The sequence below is a fragment of the Mesoplodon densirostris genome, chromosome 15, assembly GCF_025265405.1.
Source record: "Mesoplodon densirostris isolate mMesDen1 chromosome 15, mMesDen1 primary haplotype, whole genome shotgun sequence".
Taxonomy (NCBI): Eukaryota; Metazoa; Chordata; class Mammalia; order Artiodactyla; family Ziphiidae; genus Mesoplodon; species Mesoplodon densirostris.
In genome coordinates this window covers 63,991,746-64,015,033 of record NC_082675.1, presented here as the reverse complement: position 1 = coordinate 64,015,033, position 23,288 = coordinate 63,991,746, and the positions used below count along the sequence as shown (strand labels likewise).

The following is a 23,288-nucleotide window of genomic DNA, read 5'->3' as shown; positions in this document are numbered from 1 at the left end:
GAGCCACTCTGCACAAAAATTTGTCAGGAATAAGCTGAGCACAACCCTATGGCTCTACTGGCCAGTGCCCTGGAAGGGGCTGTCTAGTCTTTACAACCAGCTGAAAGCAAAGCCCCCGATGATGGGGGTGTTGGGGGCAGGGGGAAGATCTATGCAAACAAAGTCAGATGCTCTCTCTTATGGCAGGTATTTCTACTATAAGAAGTATATTTTTAGGGAGGCAGGCTGATTTGAATCCATAGTAACTGACAAATCATATATATTATAGAGTCTTAGATCTTAAATTACCTAAGAGCAGACACCTGCCTCCAACTGATATGTAACATGATTTCAAATTGGCTAGAATGGACTGAGCCTTGGTGCTCCAGTGTTGACAAAATATTGTGACACAGGCAAAAAGTTAATTTGTGGACAGAAAATCACCCTGTCGTTCTCTTCCTGATGGGTATATGACATATAGCTTGTCCAATGGATAATGAACAGAAATATCTCCCGAGAGGCTTCCTTCCCATCCTTACCCTTATAGGATACACAACAGCTTCTTTGACTAACTGCTTGGCTGCATCGAGTCCAATAATGTCATTCCACTTTATGTTTGGATTATGGAGATAAATGTCCTGCAATGCACATTTGATCATTTTGTTAAAACTAATGTTCTCCTCCACAGCTGTAATAAACATTGGAGCAGCAGAATACCTGACTTACAATAGGACATAAAGTGCTTGTGATAAACACTTTTCATATTAGATACATGTGTATATATATACACATTGTAATTTGAGGCTAGTTCACCAAAGGGATGTCATGAAAATATTCAGTGATATTCCCTGAAGAAGACATTGCTGATATAATATGGTACTTTTAGGGTAAAAAAAAAAAAATCTTCTAATGAGGGACTATACCTGTCTTCAGTCAATAGCAAACCATGCTGATTTACAACCGTAATCAAAGAAGCTACAGAATATGCCTACAAATTACATTAGCTTTTACTCTGAAACATAGTTCCTAGCCGTTGCCTGGCCTCTCTCTTGCTCCTTGATCTCGAAAACACTTTCTTAATTTGCTGCCTAAAAGAGATAATGCTCCTCTGAAACCAATTTCTCTTTTTCCCTAGTGATCTCTCCCTACTTCCATCAGGAGCAATTGCTTCTACAAAATCCAAGGAAGCCAACAACCAAGCGAAAGTCTTCCCCTCGCATAGCAGAGCCCTGTAGCAACCACTGAGGGTAATCAATTAAGGTAGCTTTTACTGATACTAATTTACAGTTTCCAAACTTCAATTTCGCTAGATGCTCAGAACAGTCACTCAGGGGCCTTTCTCAGTAGGAGCTGTTTTGGGCAAGCTGAATGTCTAGAGTGTTACAGCCAAAAACAAAACAAAACAAAACAAAACAAAAAACCCACCTCTTTTCCAAAGTCATTCTGAGTGACTACAGAACAATCTGCAAACTACTTTTATATTTATTTAATTTTTAAATAAGTAATACATGTAATACATGCACATGGTTCAAAAATATACAAACATATTTTTTAAATGCTGGTGAGATGTTATACCTCCACTTCTGTCCCCCATCCTCCCAGTTCCCTTCACCAGAAGTGACAAATGTTATTAGAGAAACTATTTATGCAGGTGATTTTCATGGTGTATAATATGTATGATCCATCCCTGGGTGAGCTGACAAAGGTCTCAGTCTTCCAAAATCTTGGGAGAACCACCCTGTCTTTAAAGGACCACCCACTCATTCTTATTACCACACTTTCTTAGGAAAAGCTTGGCACACAGTGGGGATTCAACTACCTTGGAGTTCAAGGCATCCATAGATAATAGCAGTATTTCTTGCCTTCTTCGAGAGTTGACATTGAATTCCACGTGGTACTGTTTAAGCTCCCAGTAGGAAGTCCCTCCTTATATCAATCAAAAGTTCTCAAGACTCAGCAGGACTGCCTCAGGAGGTGGTGAGCTCCCATCCCTGTCAGCATTCAAGCAGGGTCTGCATGACTGCCTCCCACTGTACTGTGGGAAGGGTTCCAAATGGAATCCTTTCAGGCCACTTCTACTCTACAACTTTATTATCACTAGTCCTGGTATCCTTTTGCAAAAACACTAACAAGACTATTGATGTGGGGGTATAAAAATATTTTTCTCTGCTCTCTTACGCATCCTAATTACCACAGCCTGGCTCCATCCCTCAACCTCTCACTGGCAATAACTTCAGAGCTGGTCTTCCTATCTCCATGTCTTTGATAGCCTTCCACACCGTCATTAGAACAAACTGTCTAAAAGTACATTTGATTGCCCCATTCTCCTGATGGACGACTTGCGAAGATTCCCAGTCTCCTACAGACCGACTCCTGCCCTGGGTCCTGTTCGCAGCACCCTTACACGCAGGAACCCTGGCCTCTCTCTCCAGCCCATCTCCCACCATTCCTTGCGTCCCAGTTGGCTCCTGAGAAGCACTGCACAAGCGCTACAATTTCACAGGTCTGTACCTTTGCCCAGAATGCCTCCCCCCACCCTCTTCTACTCATTTTTCACGTGGCTATTTCCTGCGTATCTTCTTCCCTAACACTTTCCCCACTCCTTGGCGCAACAACATCCATCCGTTATGCTCTCAAAGTGCACCTTGCCCGTGGGACGAGAAACCCTTATGGGCAAGGACTGTGTTGAGTCGTTCACCTTTGTGTTTCCAGCCACCAGCACATGCCTGACACATCAGAGGCGTGCAGGGGACAAATGCTGGGCCAAAAGGAGACCTGGGGGACCTTAATGACCTCAAAGCAGCTGTAAGGTTCTTGCATCATTTTAAACATCTCTCTGAGCCTGTCTAAGGTTTCAGTCTTTCATTAAATATGAGATCACTGGAAATTAGAAAAACCTCCTATAACTCAGGAATCTATTCTATTCCCAAGGAACTTGCCCAAAGTCACACAGCTAGAAAGAGGAGGATCTAGGAATCAAATCCAGGTCAACCTATTCGACAGCCTGTGTCGTTAACCATTAGACTTCACTGTCTTTAGGTCCTGGGGGCCAATCTTGAAAAATCAGTAGTTTGGATGGTAAGATCTTTCCTACTAATCCGTTTCTTCATGAAAATTTCCAATTAGGAAATCAGACTCCCAACATCTCTATTTCTAGGCTTCGACTGTTTAAACAAGACGCAGACGTGCTCTTTCCTTCTCTGAGAGGCTTTCTTTCCTTAAGTCTTGGCTCGGCTCTAAACCCTTTCACCTGTCCCTTCCACTCTAAGTCTTTTTCTCTTTGGGTTTTCTTGGCCTCTATAGTGAGATGGTGGGCTTTTTATATTGTAATTTTACGATTCTATAATTTATTCATCATGCATTATTGTGCCTCTAAACAATATGAGTGCCTTTGCAAGTGGGGGCACTTTATAAATAAATGATTATATTTATTGTTATTAATAAAAGAAGCAGCCCACAGTGCTCCAGGAGCCCCAATCCGCCTCCGTAAATTTGTGAATTGAATATCAGATCTTACCCGGCTCACCACGGCTGCCAATTCTCGCATCTCACTGTTCATGCCAATAAATGCACTCAGAGGTTTCAACAATCGTTCCTGACGATGGGAATAGAAAGCCTAACGTTACAATATTACTTCATCACTTGGGAAGAAAAGCAGGGCACGGATCTCCAGGACACAAATGGTGGCAGGTTGCTATGAACTTTGACTTGACCTCAAGGTTTCCCTGGACCCAAAATTATATTCCCAAAGTTCATCTGGATTTTGGCAGTTTGCAAGATGAATGTCCCATCTTAGCCACTTACTGAAGGGTCTGGGTTACAGTCGAAGCTGTTCAAGCCAAGTTCGCTGGTTGCTCCTTTTATGGCATCTGTGAGGAGCCCTCGGAAGTCAATGATTTGGCCCTGAAAGGAAGTAACAGTTATTGAAACGGCTATTAAAACATGAGGGGAGACTAACCTTAATAGCTCAGTTTCATTAAATTAAGACACATTTATGTGCCTTGGTATGTAGTGCAAACTTAAAGCCTCAAAAAGAAACTGCACTAATAATGAACAAGATGATTTCATCAAGTTGGGGCACTCTAGGAAAAAGAAACAAGTTATAAAGAAATTCTTCAGAATGGAGTTGGTTTGGATAAAATTCCCAAGCATTTTTCAGTCCCTGACACACCATCTGCTTCCTACATGTCTACTTCCCTGTATTGTCTTGTGCTTTTTAAACATTCCACATGCAGGAAGACCTCATTGGCACAAGAATATTGATAGCTCCTATTTATGGACTACACTGTACATTTACCACTCAGGAGACTGCCTGGCACAAAACAGGTGTGCAAGGTACTTGTGAGGATTATTTCCAATCCTTCTAACACTTCTGCTAGTCAGGAGTGGTATCCTAGTTTCACAGATGTGGAGGTAAGGCCAGAGAAGTTAAATGATCTGCCCAGGGCCACACAGCTAACAAGTGACTTAAGACCAGGATTCAAACCCAGATATCCGTCTCCCCTACCCATACTCCTTCTGTCTCCCCTAGAGGCAGAATGAAAAAGCAAGGATGCCTGTAAAAAATAAAAGACAATAACAGTAGCCAACATTTACTGAGTGTTTATTATGTGCTGGGTGTAAGACTAAGGCACTCCATTCATTATGACCTTGGAAGTGGGCACTATGATTATTTCCATTTCACAGATGAGAGAAATGAGGCTTGGAGAGATTAAACAACTTGCCCAAGATTCACAGCCAGGAAGGTCTGACCTGGGGTTTGAACCCAGGCAGGCTGACTCCAAAGCTAGTGCCTTTGGAAACAGCACATCTACAAAATTTGCACGGGGGCCTGGGAATCATGAAGCTAGGGGCTCTGAGATGGCGATGAAAGACCCATTTTGGAGATAGGCCCCTGACCATATGCCCTCATTCAGCTTATGAAATGCTAGGGAGAAAACCGTCCACAGTTTACCCTGAGGACATTTCTGCTGCAAAGAGAATTTATAGCCAGATTCTTTCAAAGGTTAAGTGCTGGGTTAAATAGCCCCTTCCTTGACCTGATCAGAAACATCCATTCATATTAACATGAGATATTCATGAGAGCAGCATTGCTGGGCACACAAGTGACCAAAAACATGACATAGGTAGTGACGGTGAGCAGGAAAGTATTTCTCCATGGGCAGCAGTGATTCGAATGTGTCACCTCCAGGAATCGCCCATATAATCGAGGCTCTAAAAGGAGCCAGTTCTGGCCCATGAAGCGGCTCCCCTTGATTTCAGGGAGATGCTCCCAGTTCCCCTCCAAACACACACACCCAGAGTTTAGTTTGCCTGAGAAGAGCTGGCCAGAGGTGAGTCAGCAGTCCCGTACGATGAAAAAAAGAAAGACGACTCAATGACACTCAACCCTGAAACGTTATAATCAAGAGACACACGTTGCTGTCGATGCTGCTTTTTATTTCCAAGTGGCCCATTTTTACCTACCTTTGGCCTACAATTACCCAATATGGGTCTTTTCTGTTTGAGAGACTATTATTTACGAATCAGGACATGAGGTTCATTAGGAAAGGGGTAAATATCTATTGAGGACAAGATCAGCCTTATATCAACTGAGGTTTCCTGGTTCACATGAAATTACATTCAAGCCTAGAGCCGTATCTCCAAGGAGAAAGGAACATGGCTAGTCAACTCCTACTGACAGGGCAGAAAAGAATGAGTGCGAGGCCACAACTCCTTAGATAATGCAGAGAACTTTGTTACTGTCATCACAGAATTTTTAAGCTGAAAGGAACCTTAGAAGCCGTCTCTTCCAAACCCAGCAATTTACAAATGGGAAACTGAGCCCCTTGGAGATGGGGCCGTTCATTCAAGTCCATCCACCCAGGAGGGAGATCCAGACCAGCACCTCAGGGTCTCATCCTCAGCCAGGCCCTTCCCAATTCACCCCACAGCCAACCTTTGATCATCACATATTACCTTTCCTCTTTGACAAATATAACACTTAAAAATGTTCATTTTCAAAAAGAAAAGGGAATTCCCCCGTTTAGTGTTCAGTTCATGAGTCCCACTTACTTTTGGTGGGCGGATGTTTTCTTCTCCACTGCCTTTGTTGATTCCAGATATACTTAAGCCAAAGTCAGCACTCTCCTTATGAGTGTGATTGACAAGCTCCTGGAGAAAGAGGAAGACAGTGAGAAGCCAGCTGCGGAAAGCAACTTCGAGATGCTGGCTGCAGCTGCCCGTCCCGTCGTCCCACACCATCCTGCAAACGGGGACTCCCATGTGTGATTCAACCACTTCTGTGCAGACCCAACAAGATGAATAAACTCTACCTGTGACAGGCAGGAGGAGCTGTCCCAGGAAGCCACGGGCTCTGAGCAGCACAAGCAGTGGAGGAAATGGTTGGGCCTCCACCCATGCCCACTCACTGGCCTGTCTTTTCTCCTCGGACCAGAGGTATTTGTGGGCAGGGGCGGCTGAGTTTGGAGATGCAACATAGTCGACAGTTAGCCAGCCTCCTGTGGGATTCATCCTGCCCCCCTTCACCTCCCCTCCCCCTGAGCCAGTTTGCAATGGCCAGGACCACACAACCTCCTTGCAAGTGAGAGATTCCTTTTGACCAACTGAGTTTTGTGTTGATGCCTTTCTATCATGCATTCTCCCATTCCTCTTCACCATTTCCATTGGTTCTCTTTCCTTTGAAACTGGTATGTTTTGTCCTAAACCAGAAGGTTCTTGGCATGGATTTCACACGCCTGCTGGGCTCTCTCCTCTTGCTACGCATCTCTTTCCCCAGAAAGTCCAGTGTGGAGGTCTGGGGTGGTGACCCACCATGTGCGCCTTGGAGAAACCCAGCAGGCGACTGTGAGGCCCAGCCACACCCGAGACTACATTGGCCTACACTTCGGATCCCAGGGACATGCTTCAGGACAGGTAGAGCTGGCATCTACAGTTTCCTCAAGCGGGAGGATTGTGCTTCGTGAGGACCAGGCCCTCCTGCTCTGACTGGGCCTAGGACTCACCCCTCAAGACCTGTCACCCAGCACTCAGACCAGCGGAAAGCTTGTGGGGAGGAAGGAGTCCTCCTTCCAAGTGAAGAAACGTTAGGAAGCCTGGGGTTCTGCCTGTCCTTTTAACCCAGTGTGCTGGAAGAAAATCTACAATTTAACAAAATCAAATTGTGCTCAATAAACAAATAAATGTGACTTTTTTCTTGGGGCTGTTTCTCAGCCACCTGCAATTTTACCAACGTCAAGTAAAGCCGGCCCGACCTGTTTAGGATGCTCCCTGTGGAGGGGCTTGGTGCCCTCTGGCTTCCCCACTGTGGTTTTGGACCGTGGCCTCTGCTGGCTGATCTTGGGAAGATTTTGACAACCGTCGCTCATCACTCTAGAGAAGGGAACAAAGACCATGGTGGAAGTCCTTTTAACTGAATTTGAGGCAGCTAAACACCTTGCATAGTGCATTTAAAGAGAGTTCTGGAAAGATCTGCAGATGCAAGTCTGTCTGCACCGTCCTCCCACTCTGCCCAGCCCGGCCCTGTCCCTCTTCAGTCTATCCGGATTCCTCCAAGACTGGGCTAGAGGGTCCACTTCCTCCTGGAGGTCCCCAACACCCTCTTTTCATTTCCCCTTCACATCACCTGGCTTCTACAGATAGCTTTCTATCCCTAAGAACACACTGCTCTACAAGCATTCCTCCGATGTTTCTTCCCACCTTCCTTAAAGAATAGCACTCAGACCAGGGGAAGGGTGCGGGGCAGGAAGGAGTCCTCCTGCTCAAACTAAGAAACGTTAGGAAGTATTGGGCATCTGTCCGTCGTTTCAATCCATCGTGCTGGGTGCACCCTGCCTACTGCCTTTCAAGCCGCACATTGCCAGCATCAAAAGTGGCTTGTGGAAGGGAGGCAAAGTTCCCTCATCTCTGCTGTCACAGATCATTCATATTAGCAGAACAAATTTTCACCAAATATTGTTCACTTGAGGCAAAATGAACTGATGGGGCTGGAAGTCCCAGTGGTAGCTAACTCTGGTGGAGACGGGGAGCCTTGCCTGGAAGGGGGCCCGCCCGGGGGTGGGACTTGTGGTGGTTCAAAGAGTATGCATGCATTTGACTGTGTTTGTGTCATACATCAATTCAAAGGTAAAATAAACCTGTCACTACATCCACATAGTAGACATGGAATATTTTCAGGCAGGCGATGATATCCAGAGAGAGGCAGGGTGTGCTCGCGGGGCAGAACAGGAGCTCCCCCGTGGGAAGTCATTTGGTTCTCGTCCCTCACGTGAGGAGCATTTACAGGACGTTCGCTAGAAGTATTTCTCCCCATGTCCTAAATGGTCTCACAGAGCTGCTATTTCAACCCCATTTTTTTTGTAGGAAAGAAAAAGTTGCTGGTGTCTAATATAAACGCATAGGTATTTGGCCAGCAAGACCACCCACGCCAATACCACCACCAGTGTCCGTTCGTGGTGATCCCAGTGTTGGGCCCACTGGGGTGAGTGTCCTAAGACGTGGACAACTGGCAGTTTCTCAGGGCATTTGTCTTTCATCTGTAACCTAGGAACAAGAATGTCTGTCCCTTAGGCATTTTGCTGGCACAAAAATCAAGTATCTATGAAATGAGTGCCAAGCATTGTACAAGTACAAACCCTATGAATAGCATTGATTTAAATGAAGTAAGGATACACACACACACACACACACACACACACACACATATATACATGATATATATATAAAATGTGCCTAAACATCCTTGTGAGGCTGGTGAGGAACTGAGAGTCTTTTTCCCACTTTGATTTCCCATTGGAGGTAACTGATTCACAGATTTGCTTTGACATGACCAAAGACAAGTGCACTAATGTACAAGCAATGCAATTCATTTCCAATCAGCTCTAAGGATTGTAAAATTCTTCCGAATATGAAACCAAATTCACCCTGCTTTAACTTTAGTCACCAGTCCTTGGTGTGCCCTATGAAATTCTGCAAAGAAGGCCCAATCCCTCTTTAGAAAGTGAAGACTGCCACCGGGTTGCTCTAGGCGCCCACCCCCACCCCAAGTCTTCTGTTCTTCAAGCTAAACACCTCCAGTTGCTCCAAGCACTCCTAAGGCTCCCAGAGTCATCCTCATCCTGGTCATCTTCCCTTTGTCCACTGTCATCTGACTGGAATAGAGTCACTTCCTACTTTTTGGACGCTGTGTTTCTCTTGATGAGGCCCGAGACCACATTAGCAATCACATCATACTGTTGACTCACACTGCATCTTCTGTCACTCAGATTTCTAGGTCTCAGATTGTGTAATAATGGAGCTATTTGTTGTGAATCTTTGATTCGACCTTAAACGTTATTTCATTACACTTCATCTTGCTATTTTGGACCCCGTCTCCTAATTTGTCAGATCTTTTGGCATCCTAATTCTGTCATTCGTCACACAAGGTAAGCTTTCCTCCTTTGGGTCATCTGCAAATCTGTAAAGTCGGAGCTTGCTCTCTGGTGTGAGATGCAGGAATTAGGAAAAAGCACGTTCATTTGTTAATAACCAGTCTCATGACACAACCTCTCATTTCAGTAACTATTTTAAGTAGAAAATGATACACAAACACCACTTTTCTAGTTATCCTTCCTGACGCCAACCATTTGCCATCCAAACTCGATGGCTGCCATGTACAAACAGCTACCCAGAGGGGGGCTGAAGAAGCCCCCAGCTGTCCGATGCCACCATGCTCCAGCCCTAAAGGGAGGCGAAGGGCTCCAGGGACATTCACCCACAGAACGTTCTGCGAGGTAAGGAATGCTGAGGAAGTTCCAGACATGAATGCGTGGCTGAAAAGCAATCAGAATCCAAATGCGCTCCAAAGCTGCCTCTTAAAATGCTGCTCACTGTTTCTGTTCCCAAGTAGTTATCATTTATTACCAGAGTCTGACTAGCTTTATGGAAACTATAAATAAAAGAAGAACACTTTGGTCAAAACAGTAAACCTGTTCCTAAAGAATTGCACAAAGCAAAGGTAGCCTCAGGCTGAATATCACCGTGAGTATCGTCATGAAGCAGGCTCGGGCTCCACGGCTCTTCTACAAGCGATGTAAACATCTTCGCTCATAAAAGGTGAGGTGTCTCAGTCCCTTCCTTCTTAGGCTGCAGACAAGGGATTGGAGTCACAGAGCAGACAGCCTAGTGGGATTCATGGAATTCACAACACTTCTTGATGGCCTAATGAGTTGCTTATTATGATCACAATCTAAGTTTTCTCCTTTCAATTGCATTCTAAAGATTTTAAAAAATTTTGTTCACTGCCTGAGTGATTGTGTGGCCCCTACCGGAAGCCTACTTCCACCTTCCCCTGAGGTCTGGGCTTTATTGTAATAGCAAAAATTCACAGGCCTTGATGCCCCAAAGCTGTGCTGTCCGGGGCATTTCTGAACAGGCTCCGACGACAGGGGTGTGGTCTGGAGTGAAGAGAGGAATGGGACGGACACTGAGGCAAGACTGGGGGCCTGTGTCAACCCAGTATGGTCAAGAGACAGAGGGGCTCTAATCAGATACCCCAAGTGCCAGATGAGACTTGGATTTAAGAAGCTGGAGAAAGAAATATAAGGTGAGCATGAGAAAAGGAGAGGAAAAGATAGACCTGATTCCCTTCAGACAGTCAGGACATGTGATCTGGAGTGCACAAAGCAATGACAGGTACGATGTGAAAAGGGAAAATTATAGCTCTTGGGTGCTTACTATGTGGCAGGAACTCACTATATGTCAAACTCCTGCTCCAAGCTTGTAAGTGGCAGAACTGGGAGCTGAACATGGGTCTTTTAATCTCTGAGGTCCATACTTTTCATACCACCCAGCCTAGAAAGACAGAGCATCAGTGGATGCAATTCTTTGTGGTAAAACCAGAGAACCAACAGTCGTTGGTCCATGTCCTGAACATCTGTGACATGAGGGGAACCCATGGCTGGGTCCACCAAGGTCACAGGACCACAGTCTGGTATTGCTGGTAGGCAGATATGGAGCTGCACGAGAGAATCTTCTGGAAACAGATCCCACAAACTCCTAGAGTTGAGTTGGTCAAGATGAATTACCATTTACTTTACCTTCTGGTCTTCCCTCCACTTCTTTGTGGTAAATTATTTTCTGCTGTGACAAAACAAATATTGGGAGGAAAAGGAAAGATTTAATTTTTAAGAGAAAGTGATTTTTCAGGTATGTTTGTCCTTTTACATTGTTCTTAAAATTTGTGCTACATCCAGAAACTCTAAGCTATTCTCATCCAGAGAGGAGTGGAATTACCTACCGGCGAAGAGAAAGAAGCCCATGCTTCCCAAGCATTTCCACACAAGGACCCCAAAGACCTCAGATATTAAACATGTTGGAGACCACAGACTCAGTGCACCTCCAATGTGGGCTAGCTTTACAGTTACCATTTTATTAAGTTTTCATGAACTTGACACAATTTTGCTGTGGTCCCTGGGACACCAGGATGATTGCATGAGCCTGGCAGGGAACACTTACCAGTCTATTCTGCCTGTTTACCTTAAAAAAAAAAAGACATTGTGTCCAGTACCCCAGGAGAGTGTGGTTCCAAGCTAGAACTAGCATTCTAGATATCAGATCATGTCAATAACAGTCCTGGTGGCCCAGTGGTTAGGAGTCAGTGCATTTTCTGCCAAAACCCAGATCCAACAACCAGCCAAGGATGTGGAGCTTTGAACCCTGCATTGGAAAGGGAGCTCAGATAAAACACCACCCTCTCGGAACACCTCCAGCTCTGAGATTCAGTGCTGGCCATTTTTAATTGATATTCCTCTTAGTTTCCTGGTCCCCACATGAAATGTTAAAGTCTGTGGCTTAACAAGTGCCTTGTAAACAGGAATGATCTCCCTTGGTTTATAACTACTTCCCCCACTTACAGATTTCTAAGTCAATGTCACTACAAAACACAGGGCCCTAACTTTAGATCTTTCTTCCAGCCAGCCTCCTTGACTGTTAACCTATACTGGGTCTTTGCATTATATTGATCATTATCTGGATTGATGGCTTTCAAAAGCATTTCATTATCTATACATGAGCTATTAGCCTCACCAATACTCATTTTCATGTTATTTTCAAGATAGATAATAGGTCTTCCCAACAAGAAAAAAAGTCTTCTGTCATTTATTATCTTCCAACAGCTCTTTTCATCTCTAAAGAAATGAAAGTAATGTTGATCTTCTAAAAAGTACTGTGACACACTGGGGTTTTGCTTTCACTGCCCTAAATCATACAGCCCTCAAACAAATGCCAACGTGACAAAAGGGACGTCAATGTCCAGATGTCCCAGATGTCATGTTTAAGTTGTCTGCACTGGATCTAAGAGAGGCTACACAATCCTTCTGGTCTATTCCTTCAGTGTAGGGTGGGGGACATCATCTATCTGGAAATAAATTGAGGAAGAAACACGAAACTTAAAGATACCTGTGTCTGATGCCTTTTTGACAATTTTGGGGTATTTCTGAAATTTTACAAAATAATAGCTCTCATATTCCATCAAAATAGTTTCAAGATCAACGTTGTCACAAACTTCAAAGCGTCGTAACCCCAGTTTAGTTTCTTGCTCCAAAGCATTGGCTGCATCAATATATCTGGCCATTTCACAGAAGAAAGAAAAAATTAACTCTAGGTAAAAACAATAAAGGCAAACAGGCATCATAAGTCCAAGGAGACTCAATACAAATAGAAAGCTTATATTAAAGAGTACATCAAATGAAAACTAGAATACATGAGGTTTGCCTATAGAGAAAGAAGCCCCACATAGGTTAAGTAAATCCAAATACTGTCTTTCAAAACATTTTGGAAGTACTTAAAAGTCAAATAAGTAAATAAACTAAGAAAATGTCTTGTAATTTACTTTTACTCATTTTTAGCCAAAGATGATTATTTGCCCAACTTGATTACTTCTTTATTTACCAGTATTCATTTTAGGTAACATTTGACAATTGATAAAACCCCAGTTCAACCCCAACAGGCAAGATTTGCCATCATTGAGGCAACTCAAAAGAATATGTCATGTGCTCTAAAGGGAATTCCAAAAATATGTTGATCAATATCACCGAGGAAATTTAGTATAAGAAGATGTCATCTACTTGGATGTATTGTATTTCTGATAATTTCTTCATCAGTCACAGATTATACTACCAGGTGCCTCTGCATGCATGTAGAGTCATCACCATGGGTTTCTCACTCATTTTTAACGTGGTCAGTTGTAAGGCCATCTGACTTAAGTGGTCTTAGCAATGAAGGCAAGCTCCTTGTCTCACAATCCTCTGAAAGTGAAAAAACTCTCTGGTTTTAATCTGAGTCCCTAACTTCTTTTAAAACCAAAAATTCTCTCCTGAAAAATGTGCAATATGCACAAATTAGCATACGATTCCAGGGGCTCATCCAAGGACCTCAGATTAAGAATTCTCATTGCGGTGAGGCCGGAGGAAGATGGCGGAAGAGTAAGACGCGGAGATCACCTTCCTCCCCACAGATACATCAGAAATTCATCTACACGTGGAACAACTCCTACAGAACACCTACTGAACGCCGACAGAAGACCTCAGACCCCCTAAAAGGCAAGAAACTCCCCACATACCTGGGTAGGGCAAAAGAAAAAAAGAATAAACAGAGACAATAGGATAGGGACGGGACCTGCACCAGTGGGAGGGAGCCGTGAAGGAGGGAAGGTTTCTACACACTGCAAGCCCCTTCGCGGGCGGAGACTGCAGGTGGCGGAGGGGGAAAGCTTCGGAGTAGCGGAGGAGAGCACAGCAACAGGGGTGTGGAGGGCAAAGCGGAGAGATTCCGGCACAGAGGATCGGTGCCCTCAGGCACACACCAGCCCGAGAGGCTTGTCTGCTCGGCCGCCGTGGCGGGCGGGGCTGGGAGCTGAGGCTTGGGTATCGGCTTTCAGTCGGAGCGCAGGGAGAGGACTGGGGCTGGCGGCAGGAAGAGAGCCTGAAGGGGTTAGTGCACCACGGCTAGCCCGGAGGGAGTCCGGGGAAAGGGTCTGGAGTTGCTGAAGAGGCAAGAGTCTTTTTTCACTTTCACTTTCGTTTCCTGGTGTGCGAGGAGAGGGCATTAAAAGGGCTGCTTAGGGAAGCGCCGGAGACAGGCGCGAGCCGCGGGTAAGGCGTGGACCTCGGAGACGGGCGTGGGCCGCCGCTGCCCGCCGCCGCCGCGGCCCGCCGCCGCCCACCGCCCGCCGCCGCCCGCCGCCGCCGCGGCCCGCCGCCGCCACCGCCGCCCGACGCGGCCCGCCGCCGCCGCCGCCGCCGCCGCGGCCCGCCGCCGCCGCCGCCCCCGCGGCCCGCCGCCGCCGCCACCGCCGCCGCGGCCCGCCGCCGCCCCCGCGGCCCGCCGCCGCCGCCGCCGAGGCCCGCTGCCGCCGCCGCCCCCCGCCGCCCGCCACCGCCGCCGCCTGCCGCCGCCCGCCGCCGCCGCCGCAGCCGCGGGGCCTGTGTGCGAGCGCGGGTCACTGTCCGCCCCGCCTTCCGGGGGACCTGTGCACCCCGCCACTGCCGGGGTCCCGAGACCCGGGGACGGCTTTCCCGGGAAAGCGCACGGAGCGCCACGGGCTGCTGCAACGTCACGCCGGCCTCTGCCGCCGCAGGCCCGCCCCACACTGCGCGCCCCTCCCTCCCCTCTGCATGAGTGAGCCAGAGCCCCCCAATCAGCGGCTCCTTTAAACCCGTCCTGTCTGAGCGAAGAACGGACGCCCTCCGGCGACCTACGCACAGAGGCGGGGCCAGGTCCAAGGCTGAGACCCGGGAGCTGTGAGAGCAGAGACAGGGAAATCTCTCTGTGCAGCCTCGGAGGCAGCGGATTAAAGCTCCACGGTCCATTTGATGTGCCCTGCGTCTGTGGAGTGCATGAATGGACAGCGAATCATCCCAAATTGAGGAAGTGGACTTTGAGGACAAGATTTAAGACTTTCCCCCCTTTTCCTCTTTTTACAACGAATTATTCCAAAGTAAGGAGGTGGACTTAGAGAGCAAGATTTCAGACTTCTTGCCCTTTTCCTCTTTTTACAACGAATTATCCCAAATTGAGGAGGTGGGCTTGGAGAGCAAGATTTTTGATTTTTCCCCCTGCTCTCTTTTTGTGAATGTGTATGTGTAATCTTCTGTGTAAGATTCTCTCTGTATAGCTTTGCTTCCACCATATGTCCCAGGGTTGTATCGGTCCGTTTTTTTTTTTTTTTTTTTTTCAATAATTACTTTCTAATTTTAATAACGCTACTATATTTCATACTTTATTCTATTTTACTTTACCTGCTCTTTCTTTTTTTCCTACCTTCCCTTCCTCCCTCCCTCCCTCCGCTCTTCCTTTCCTTCTTTCTTTTTCTTACCTCCCTCCCTCCCACCCTTCTTCTTTCCACTTTCTTTTTCTTTCCTTCCTCCCTCCCTCCCTCCTGTCTTTCTTTCTTTCTTCCCTTCCTCCCTCCCTCCCTCCCTTCTTCCATTCACTCTTCCTTTTGCTTTCATTGCCCCCTCCCTCCCTCCTTTCTTTCCTTCTTTCTTTCCATCCTTCCTCACTCCCTCCCTCCTTTCTTTCTTTCTTCCTTCCTTCCTTCCTTTCTTCCCTTCTTCCTTTCTTTCCCTCTCTCTTTCTCTCTTCTACTAATTCTTTCTTTCTGCTTTTTCTCCCTGTTATTCTGAGCTGGGTGGATGAAAGGCTCTTGGTGCTGCAGCCAGGAGCCAGTGCTGTGCCTCTGAAGTGGGAGAGCCAACTTCAGGACACGGGTCCACAAGAGACCTCCCAGCTCCACATAATATCAAGCAGCGAAAATCTCCCAGAGATCTCCATCCCAACACCAGCACCCAGCTTCAGTCAACGACCAGCAAGCTACAGTGCTGGTCACCCTATGCCAAGCAACTAGCAAGGCAGGAACACAACCCCACCCATTAGCAGAGAAGCTACCTAAAAACATAATAAGGCCATAGGCACCCCAAAACACACCACCAGACGTGGACCTGTCCACCAGAAAGACAAGATCGAGCCTCAACCACCAGAACACAGGCATTAGTCCCCCCCACCAGGAAGTCTATACAACCTACTGAAACAACCTTAGCCACTGGGGTCAGACACGAAAAACAACGGGAACTACGAATCTGCAGCCTGCAAAAAGGAGACCCCAAACACAGTAACATAAGCAAAATGAGAAGACAGAAAAACACACAGCAGGTGAAGGAGCAAGATAAAAACCTACCAGACCTAACAAATGAAGAGGTAATAGGCAGTCTACCTGAAAAAGAATTCAGAATAATGATGGTAAAGATGATCCAAAATCTTGGAAATAGAATAGACAAAATGCAAGAAACAGTTAACAAGGACCTAGAAGAACTAAAGATGAATCAAGCATCGATTAAAAACACAATACATGAAATAAAAAATACTCTAGATGGGATCAATAGCAGAATAACTGAGGCAGAAGAACGGATAAGTGAGGTGGAAGATAAAATAGTGGAAATAACTGATGCAGAGCAAAATAAAGAAAAAAGATTGAAAAGAACAGAGGACAGTCTCAGAGACCTCTGGGACAACATTAAACGCACCAACATTCGAATTATAGGGGTTCCAGAAGAAGAAGAGAAAAAGAAAGGGACTGAGAAAATATTTGAAGAGATTATAGTTGAAAACTTCCCCAATATGGGAAAGGAAATAGTTAATCAAGTCCAGGAGGCACAGAGAGTCCCATACAGAATAAATCCAAGGAGAAATACACCAAGGCACATATTAATCAAACTGTCAAAAATTAAACACAAAGAAATCATATTAAAAGCAGCAAGGGAAAAACAACAAATAACACACAAGGGAATCCCCATCAGGTTAACAGCTGATCTCTCAGCAGAAACTCTACAAGCCAGAAGGGAGTGGCAGGACATAATTAAAGTGATGAAGGAGAGAAACCTGCAGCCAAGATTACTCTACCCAGCAAGGATCTCATTCAGATTTGATGGAGAAATTAAAACGTTTACAGACAAGCAAAAGCTGAGAGAGTTCAGCACCACCAAACCAGCTTTACAACAAATGCTAAAGGAACTTCTCTAGGCAAGAAACACAACAGAAGAAATATACCTACAATAACGAACCCAAAGCAATTAAGGAAATGGGAATAGGAACATACATATCAATAATTACCTTAAATGTAAATGGACTAAATGCTCCCACCAAAAGACACAGAGTGGCTGAATGGATACAAAAACAAGACCCATATATATGCTGTCTACAAGAGACCCACTTCAGACCTAAAGACACATACAGATTGAAAGTAAGGGGATGGAAAAAGATATTCCATGCAAATGGAAATCAAAAGAAAGCTGGAGTAGCAATTCTTATATCAGACAAAATAGACTTTAAAATAAAGACTATTAGAAGAGACAAAGAAGGACACTACATAATGATCAAGGGATCGATCCAAGAAGAAGATATAACAATTGTAAATATTTATGCACCCAACATAGGAGCACCTCAATACATAAGGCAAATACTAACAGCCATAAAAGGGGAAATCGACAGTAACACAATCATAGTAGGGGACTTTAACACCCCACTTTCACCAATGGACAGATCGTCCAAAATGAAAATAAATAAGGAAACACAAGCTTTAAATGATACATTAAACAAGATGGACTTAGTTGATATTTATAGGACATTTCATCCAAAAACAACAGAATACACATTTTTCTCAAGTGCTCATGGAACATTCTCCAGGATAGATCATATCTTGGGTCACAAATCAAGCCTTGGTAAATTTAAGAAAATTGAAATTGTATCAAGTGTCTTTTCCGACCACAATGCTATGAGACTAGACATCAATTACAGGAAAAGATCTGTAAAAAATACAAACACATGGAGGCTAAACAATACACTACTCAATAACGAAGTGATCACTGAAGAAATCAGAGAGGAAATTAAAAAATACCTAGAAACAAATGACAATGGAGACACGACAACCCAAAACCTATGGGATGCAGCAAAAGCAGTTCTAAGGGGGAAGTTTATAGCAATACAATCCCACCTTAAGAAACAGGAAACATTTCGAGTAAACAACCTGACCCTGCACCTAAAGCAATTAGAGAAAGAAGAACAAAAAAACCCCAAAGCTAGCAGAAGGAAAGAAATCATAAAGATCAGATCAGAAATAAATGAAAAAGAAATGAAGGAAACGATAGCAAAGATCAACCAAACTAAAAGCTGGTTCTTTGAGAAGATAAACAAAATTGACAAACCATTAGCCAGACTCATCAAGAAAAGAAGGGAGAAGACTCAAATCAATAGAATTAGAAATGAAAAAGGAGAAGTAACAACTGACACTTGCAGAAATACAAAAGATCATGAGAGATTACTACAAGCAACTCTATGCCAATAAAATGGACAACCTGGAAGAAATGGACAAATTCTTAGAAATGCACAACCTGCCAAGACTGACTCAGGAAGAAATAGAAAATATGAATAGACCAATCACAAGCACTGAAATTGAAACTGTGATTAAAAATCTTCCATCAAACAAAAGCCCAGGACCAGATGGCTTCACAGGCGAATTCTATCAAACATTTAGAGAAGAGCTAACACCCATCCTTCTCAAACTCTTCCAAACAGTTTCAGAGGAAGGAACACTCCCAAACTCATTCTACGAGGCCACCATCACCTTGATACCAAAACCAGGCAAGGATGTCACAAAGAAAGAAAACTACAGGCCAATATCACTGATGAACATAGATGCAAAAATCCTCAACAAAATACTAGCAAACAGAATCCAACAGCACATTAAAAGGATCATACACCATGATCAAGTGGGGTTTATCCCAGGAATGCAAGGATTCTTCAATATACGCAAATCAATCAATGTGATACACCATATTAACAAGTTGAAGGAGAAAAACCATATGATCATCTCAATAGATGCAGAGAAAGCTTTCGACAAAATTCAACACCCATTTATGATAAAAACCCTGCAGAAAGTAGGCATAGAGGGAACTTTCCTCAACATAATAAAGGCCATATATGACAAACCCACAGCCAACATTGTCCTCAATGGTGAAAAACTGAAACCATTTCCACTAAGATCAGGAACAAGACAAGGTTGCCCACTCTCACCACTCTTATTCAACCTAGTTTTGGAAGTTTTAGCCACAGCAATCAGAGAAGAAAAGGAAATAAAAGGAATCCAAATCGGAAAAGAAGAAGTAAAGCTGTCATTGTTTGCAGATGACATGATACTATACATAGAGAATCCTAAAGATGCTACCGAAAAACTACTAGAGCTAATCAATGAATTTGGTAAAGTAGCAGGTTACAAAATTAATGTACAGAAATCTCTGGCATTCCTGTACACTAATGATGAAAAATCTGAAAATGAAATCAAGAAAACACTCCCATTTACCATTGCAACAAAAAGAATAAAATATCTAGGAATAAACCTACCTAAGGAGACAAAAGACCTGTATGCAGAAAATTATAAGACACTGATGAAAGAAATTAAAGATGATACAAACAGATGGAGAGATATACCATGCTCCTGGATTGGAAGAATCAATATTGTGAAAATGACTCTACTACCCAAAGCAATCTACAGATTCAATGCAATCCCTATCAAACTACCACTGGCATTTTTCACAGAACTAGAACAAAAAATTTCAAAATTTGTTTGGAAAAACAAAAGACCCCGAATAGCCAAAGCAATCTTGAGAACGAAAAAAGGAGCTGGAGGAATCAGGCTCCCTGACTTCAGACTATACTACAAAGCTACAGTAATTAAGACAGTGTGGTACTGGCATAAAAACAGAAAGATAGATCAGTGGATCAGGATAGAAAGCCCAGAGATAAACCCACGCACATATGGCCAACTTATCTTTGATAAAGGAGGCAGGAATGTACAGTGGAGAAAGGACAGCCTCTTCAATAAGTGGTGCTGGGAAAACTGGACAGGGACATGTAAAAGTATGAGATTAGATCATTCCCTAACACCATACACAAAAATAAGCTCAAAATGGATTAAAGACTTAAATGTAAGGCCAGAAACTATCAAACTCTTAGAGGAAAACATAGGTAGAACACTCTATGACATAAATCACAGCAAGATCCTTTTGGACACACCTCCTAGAGAAATGGAAATAAAAACAAAGATAAACAAATGGGACCTAATGAAACTGAAAAGCTTTTGCACAGCAAAGGAAACCATAAACAAGACCAAAAGACAACCCTCAGAATGGGAGAAAATATTTGCAAATGAAGCAACTGACAAAGGATTAATCTCCAAAATTTATAAACAGCTCATGCAGCTCAATAGCAAAAAAACAAACAACCCAATCCAAAAATGGGCAGAAGACTTAAATAGGCATTTCTCCAAAGAAGATATACAGACTGCCAACAAACACATGAAAGAATGCTCAACATCATTAATCATTAGAGAAATGCAAATCAAAACTACAATGAGATATCATCTCACACCAGTCAGAATGGCCACCATCAAGAAATCTAGAAACAATAAATGCTGGAGAGGGTGTGGAGAAAAGGGAACACTCTTGCACTGCTGGTGGGAATGTGAATTGGTACAGCCACTATGGAGAACAGTATGGAGGTTCCTTAAAAAACTAAAAATAGAACTACCATATGATCCAGCAATCCCACTACTAGGCATATACCCTGAGAAAACCATAATTCAAAAAGAGACATGTACCAAAATGTTCATTGCAGCTCTATTCACAATAGCCCGGAGCTGGAAACAACCTAAGTGTCCATCATCGGATGAATGGATAAAGAAGATGTGGCACATATATACAATGGAATATTACTCATCCATAAAAAGAAACGAAACTGAGCTATTTGTAATGAGGTGGATAGACCTAGAGTCTGTCATACAGAGTGAAGTAAGTCAGAAAGAGAAAGACAAATACCGTATGCTAACACATATATATGGAATATAAGAAAAAAAAATGTCATGAAGAACCTAGGGGTAAAACGGGAATAAAGACACAGACCTACTTGAGAATGGACTTGAGGATATGGGGAGGGGGAAGGGTAAGCTGTGACAAAGCGAAAGAGAGGCATGGACATATATACACTACCAAACGTAGGCTAGATAGACAGTGGGAAGCAGCCGCAGAGCACAGGGAGATCAGCTCGGTGCTTTGTGACTGCCTGGAGGGGAGGGATAGGGAGGGAGGGAGGGAGGGAGATGCATGAGGGAGGGGATGTGGGAACAGATGTATATGTATGACTGATTCACTTTGTTATAAAGCAGAAACTAATTTAAAAAAAATAAAAAAAATAAAAAAAAAAAAAAAAAAAAAAAACGGAGACAATCTTATTTCTACCAAGAGGAAATGGTTATATAAATTATGGTATATCTATGTGGTGTAATGCTAAGAAAGAAGTTGCACGGATGGAAAAATAATTATCTACTATATGGTTGAATATATAAAATATATCAAATCAAGAAAGAAAAATATATAGTATGATAAACTAAAATAAACTCTATACATATGTTTGTGCTTAGAAAATATGAAAAGCTTCCACTTTTTATTTTTCATATCTCAAATATGAAATTTATAAATTGTTAAAAAATTTAAAAAAAAAAAAAAAAAAAAAGAATTCTCATTGCAGTTAGAGTTCTTTCTCTTTGATTTCAAATCTGGGAAGGTAGAGGAGAAAACTTTTTTTTATTATGCTTCCTTCCCTGTCCCAGATTCAGATCAGTTAGAAGACTGGACTTCCTTAAAAGAGGTTGCCGTGGCTATTTCCAATGATCCTGCTAATTTTAAAGAATTTGCAAACATCAATTGACTGTAGTCTGTCAGCTTCTATACTTATTAATGGCTCACCACGCTTCTACCCGATGTCTTAATCACCATTTTACAGAGAGAAAAACTAAATACATTTTTTATTAATACTTTTTGTTTAGTATGATGTAATACATGTTCATTTAAGAAAACACTAGAAAATACAGATGAGTCAAAAGAACATTCCACTACTCAGAGATAATGACTGTTTACATTTTCTCTTTCCAAACATTTTTTAAATGACTAAAAACACATATACTTACATATATGCACTTGTTTAAAAAAAAAAAAGATGGGAGTCTACACTATAGATTGCTTGTATATATAAAGATTGCTTTTATTGTCAGCAATATAAAGATGCTGACATCACATTACATTCTGAACTCTTCCCAGGATCATAGGGGTTTTTTTTTGTTTTTTTGGGGGGGAGTCGTTTTTTCTTTTCTTTTTTTTAAACATGTTTATTGGAGTATAACTGCTTTACAATGGTGTGTTAGTTTCTGCTTTATAACAAAGTGAATCAGTTATACATATACATATATCCCCATATCTCTTCCCTCTTGCGTCTCCCTCCCGATCATAGGGTTTTGACTTAAACAAAAATTATAAGAATACATGATGGGGGGCGGAGTCAAGATGGCGTATTAGGAGGATTCGGAATTCGTGTCTCCTCACAACTAGGGCACCTACCAGGCACCTGAGGGGGACCATAGACACCTAAGGGGACGGGAGGAACCCCCAGCAACCGGGTAGGACATGGGGCGTGGGGGGAGTGCAGGGGAAGGGGAAGTGGAGGCGGGACGGGAATGGTGCCCGAGGGGCGGCTGGGGAGGGGAAGGGATCCCACGCCCAAAGGGGTAAACTGGGAAACACTGGGAGGGCAGAGGATCCAAAGGGAGCGTGGCCAGGTTTCCCCTGCCCACTTGGGCCCCCAGGAAGCTGCTGAGATCCCGGGCCTGATCTTCTGCTCACCTAGGTCCCTCCAGCCACGTGGGTCCTGAGGGAGTGGGAGGGAGGGAAGGGGGAGCAAAAGTAAAGGCCAGACCTCTGGGACCAGCACCCCTGAGGGGTGGCTGGGGGAGGGGAAGAGTTCCTACACCCAGAGGGACCCACCCACAGTTAGGGGTAGAGCGGCGACGGGGGAGACCCTGAGGGAGATGGTGGGGGAGGGGCATGAAGGAATGGAAGGGAACGAGGCCAGCTCTTTCCCTGTCCACTTAGGCACCAGGAAGCCTGTTGGGCTCCCAGGCCTAATCCTCTGCCCTCGGAGCCTCCCTCCTGCTGCACAGAGCCCAAGCCCAGCCCCTACACCCCCACCCAGGGCCACACCTCTACACTCGGAGACCCCCTCCAACGCTCTGGGCCTAAACCCCACCCACACACCCTCACCCAGGGCCCTACGTTCAAACTCCGGAACTCCACACTCCACAGGCCCTCCTTTCCACGTGCTGCCTCTCCCCTTCCCAGCAGGTCCTAAGCAGAGGCCCCACCCAATGCTTGAATGTCACCCCGCCTAGGCCC

At 44.2% G+C, this 23,288-nt stretch overlaps 1 protein-coding gene across 6 annotated transcripts in view; it reads right to left on the bottom strand.

Annotated features, from left to right (window-relative positions):
• Positions 1–23,288, bottom strand: part of KATNAL2 (katanin catalytic subunit A1 like 2) — a 99,242-nt gene that overhangs the window by 26,800 nt on the left and 49,154 nt on the right. For 3 of the 6 annotated variants that reach the window (XM_060118554.1, XM_060118559.1, XM_060118558.1), the window contains exons 3-9: positions 12,415–12,581; positions 11,055–11,097; positions 7,233–7,350; positions 6,034–6,132; positions 3,784–3,882; positions 3,497–3,574; positions 519–617 (exon numbers count right to left, since the gene is read on the bottom strand). In XM_060118554.1, coding sequence (XP_059974537.1) covers positions 519–617; positions 3,497–3,574; positions 3,784–3,882; positions 6,034–6,132; positions 7,233–7,350; positions 11,055–11,097; positions 12,415–12,581 — 703 coding nt within the window. The remainder of the gene's footprint in view (positions 1–518; positions 618–3,496; positions 3,575–3,783; positions 3,883–6,033; positions 6,133–7,232; positions 7,351–11,054; positions 11,098–12,414; positions 12,582–23,288) is intronic. The other 3 variants (XM_060118555.1, XM_060118557.1, XM_060118556.1) reach the window with 3 other exon arrangements.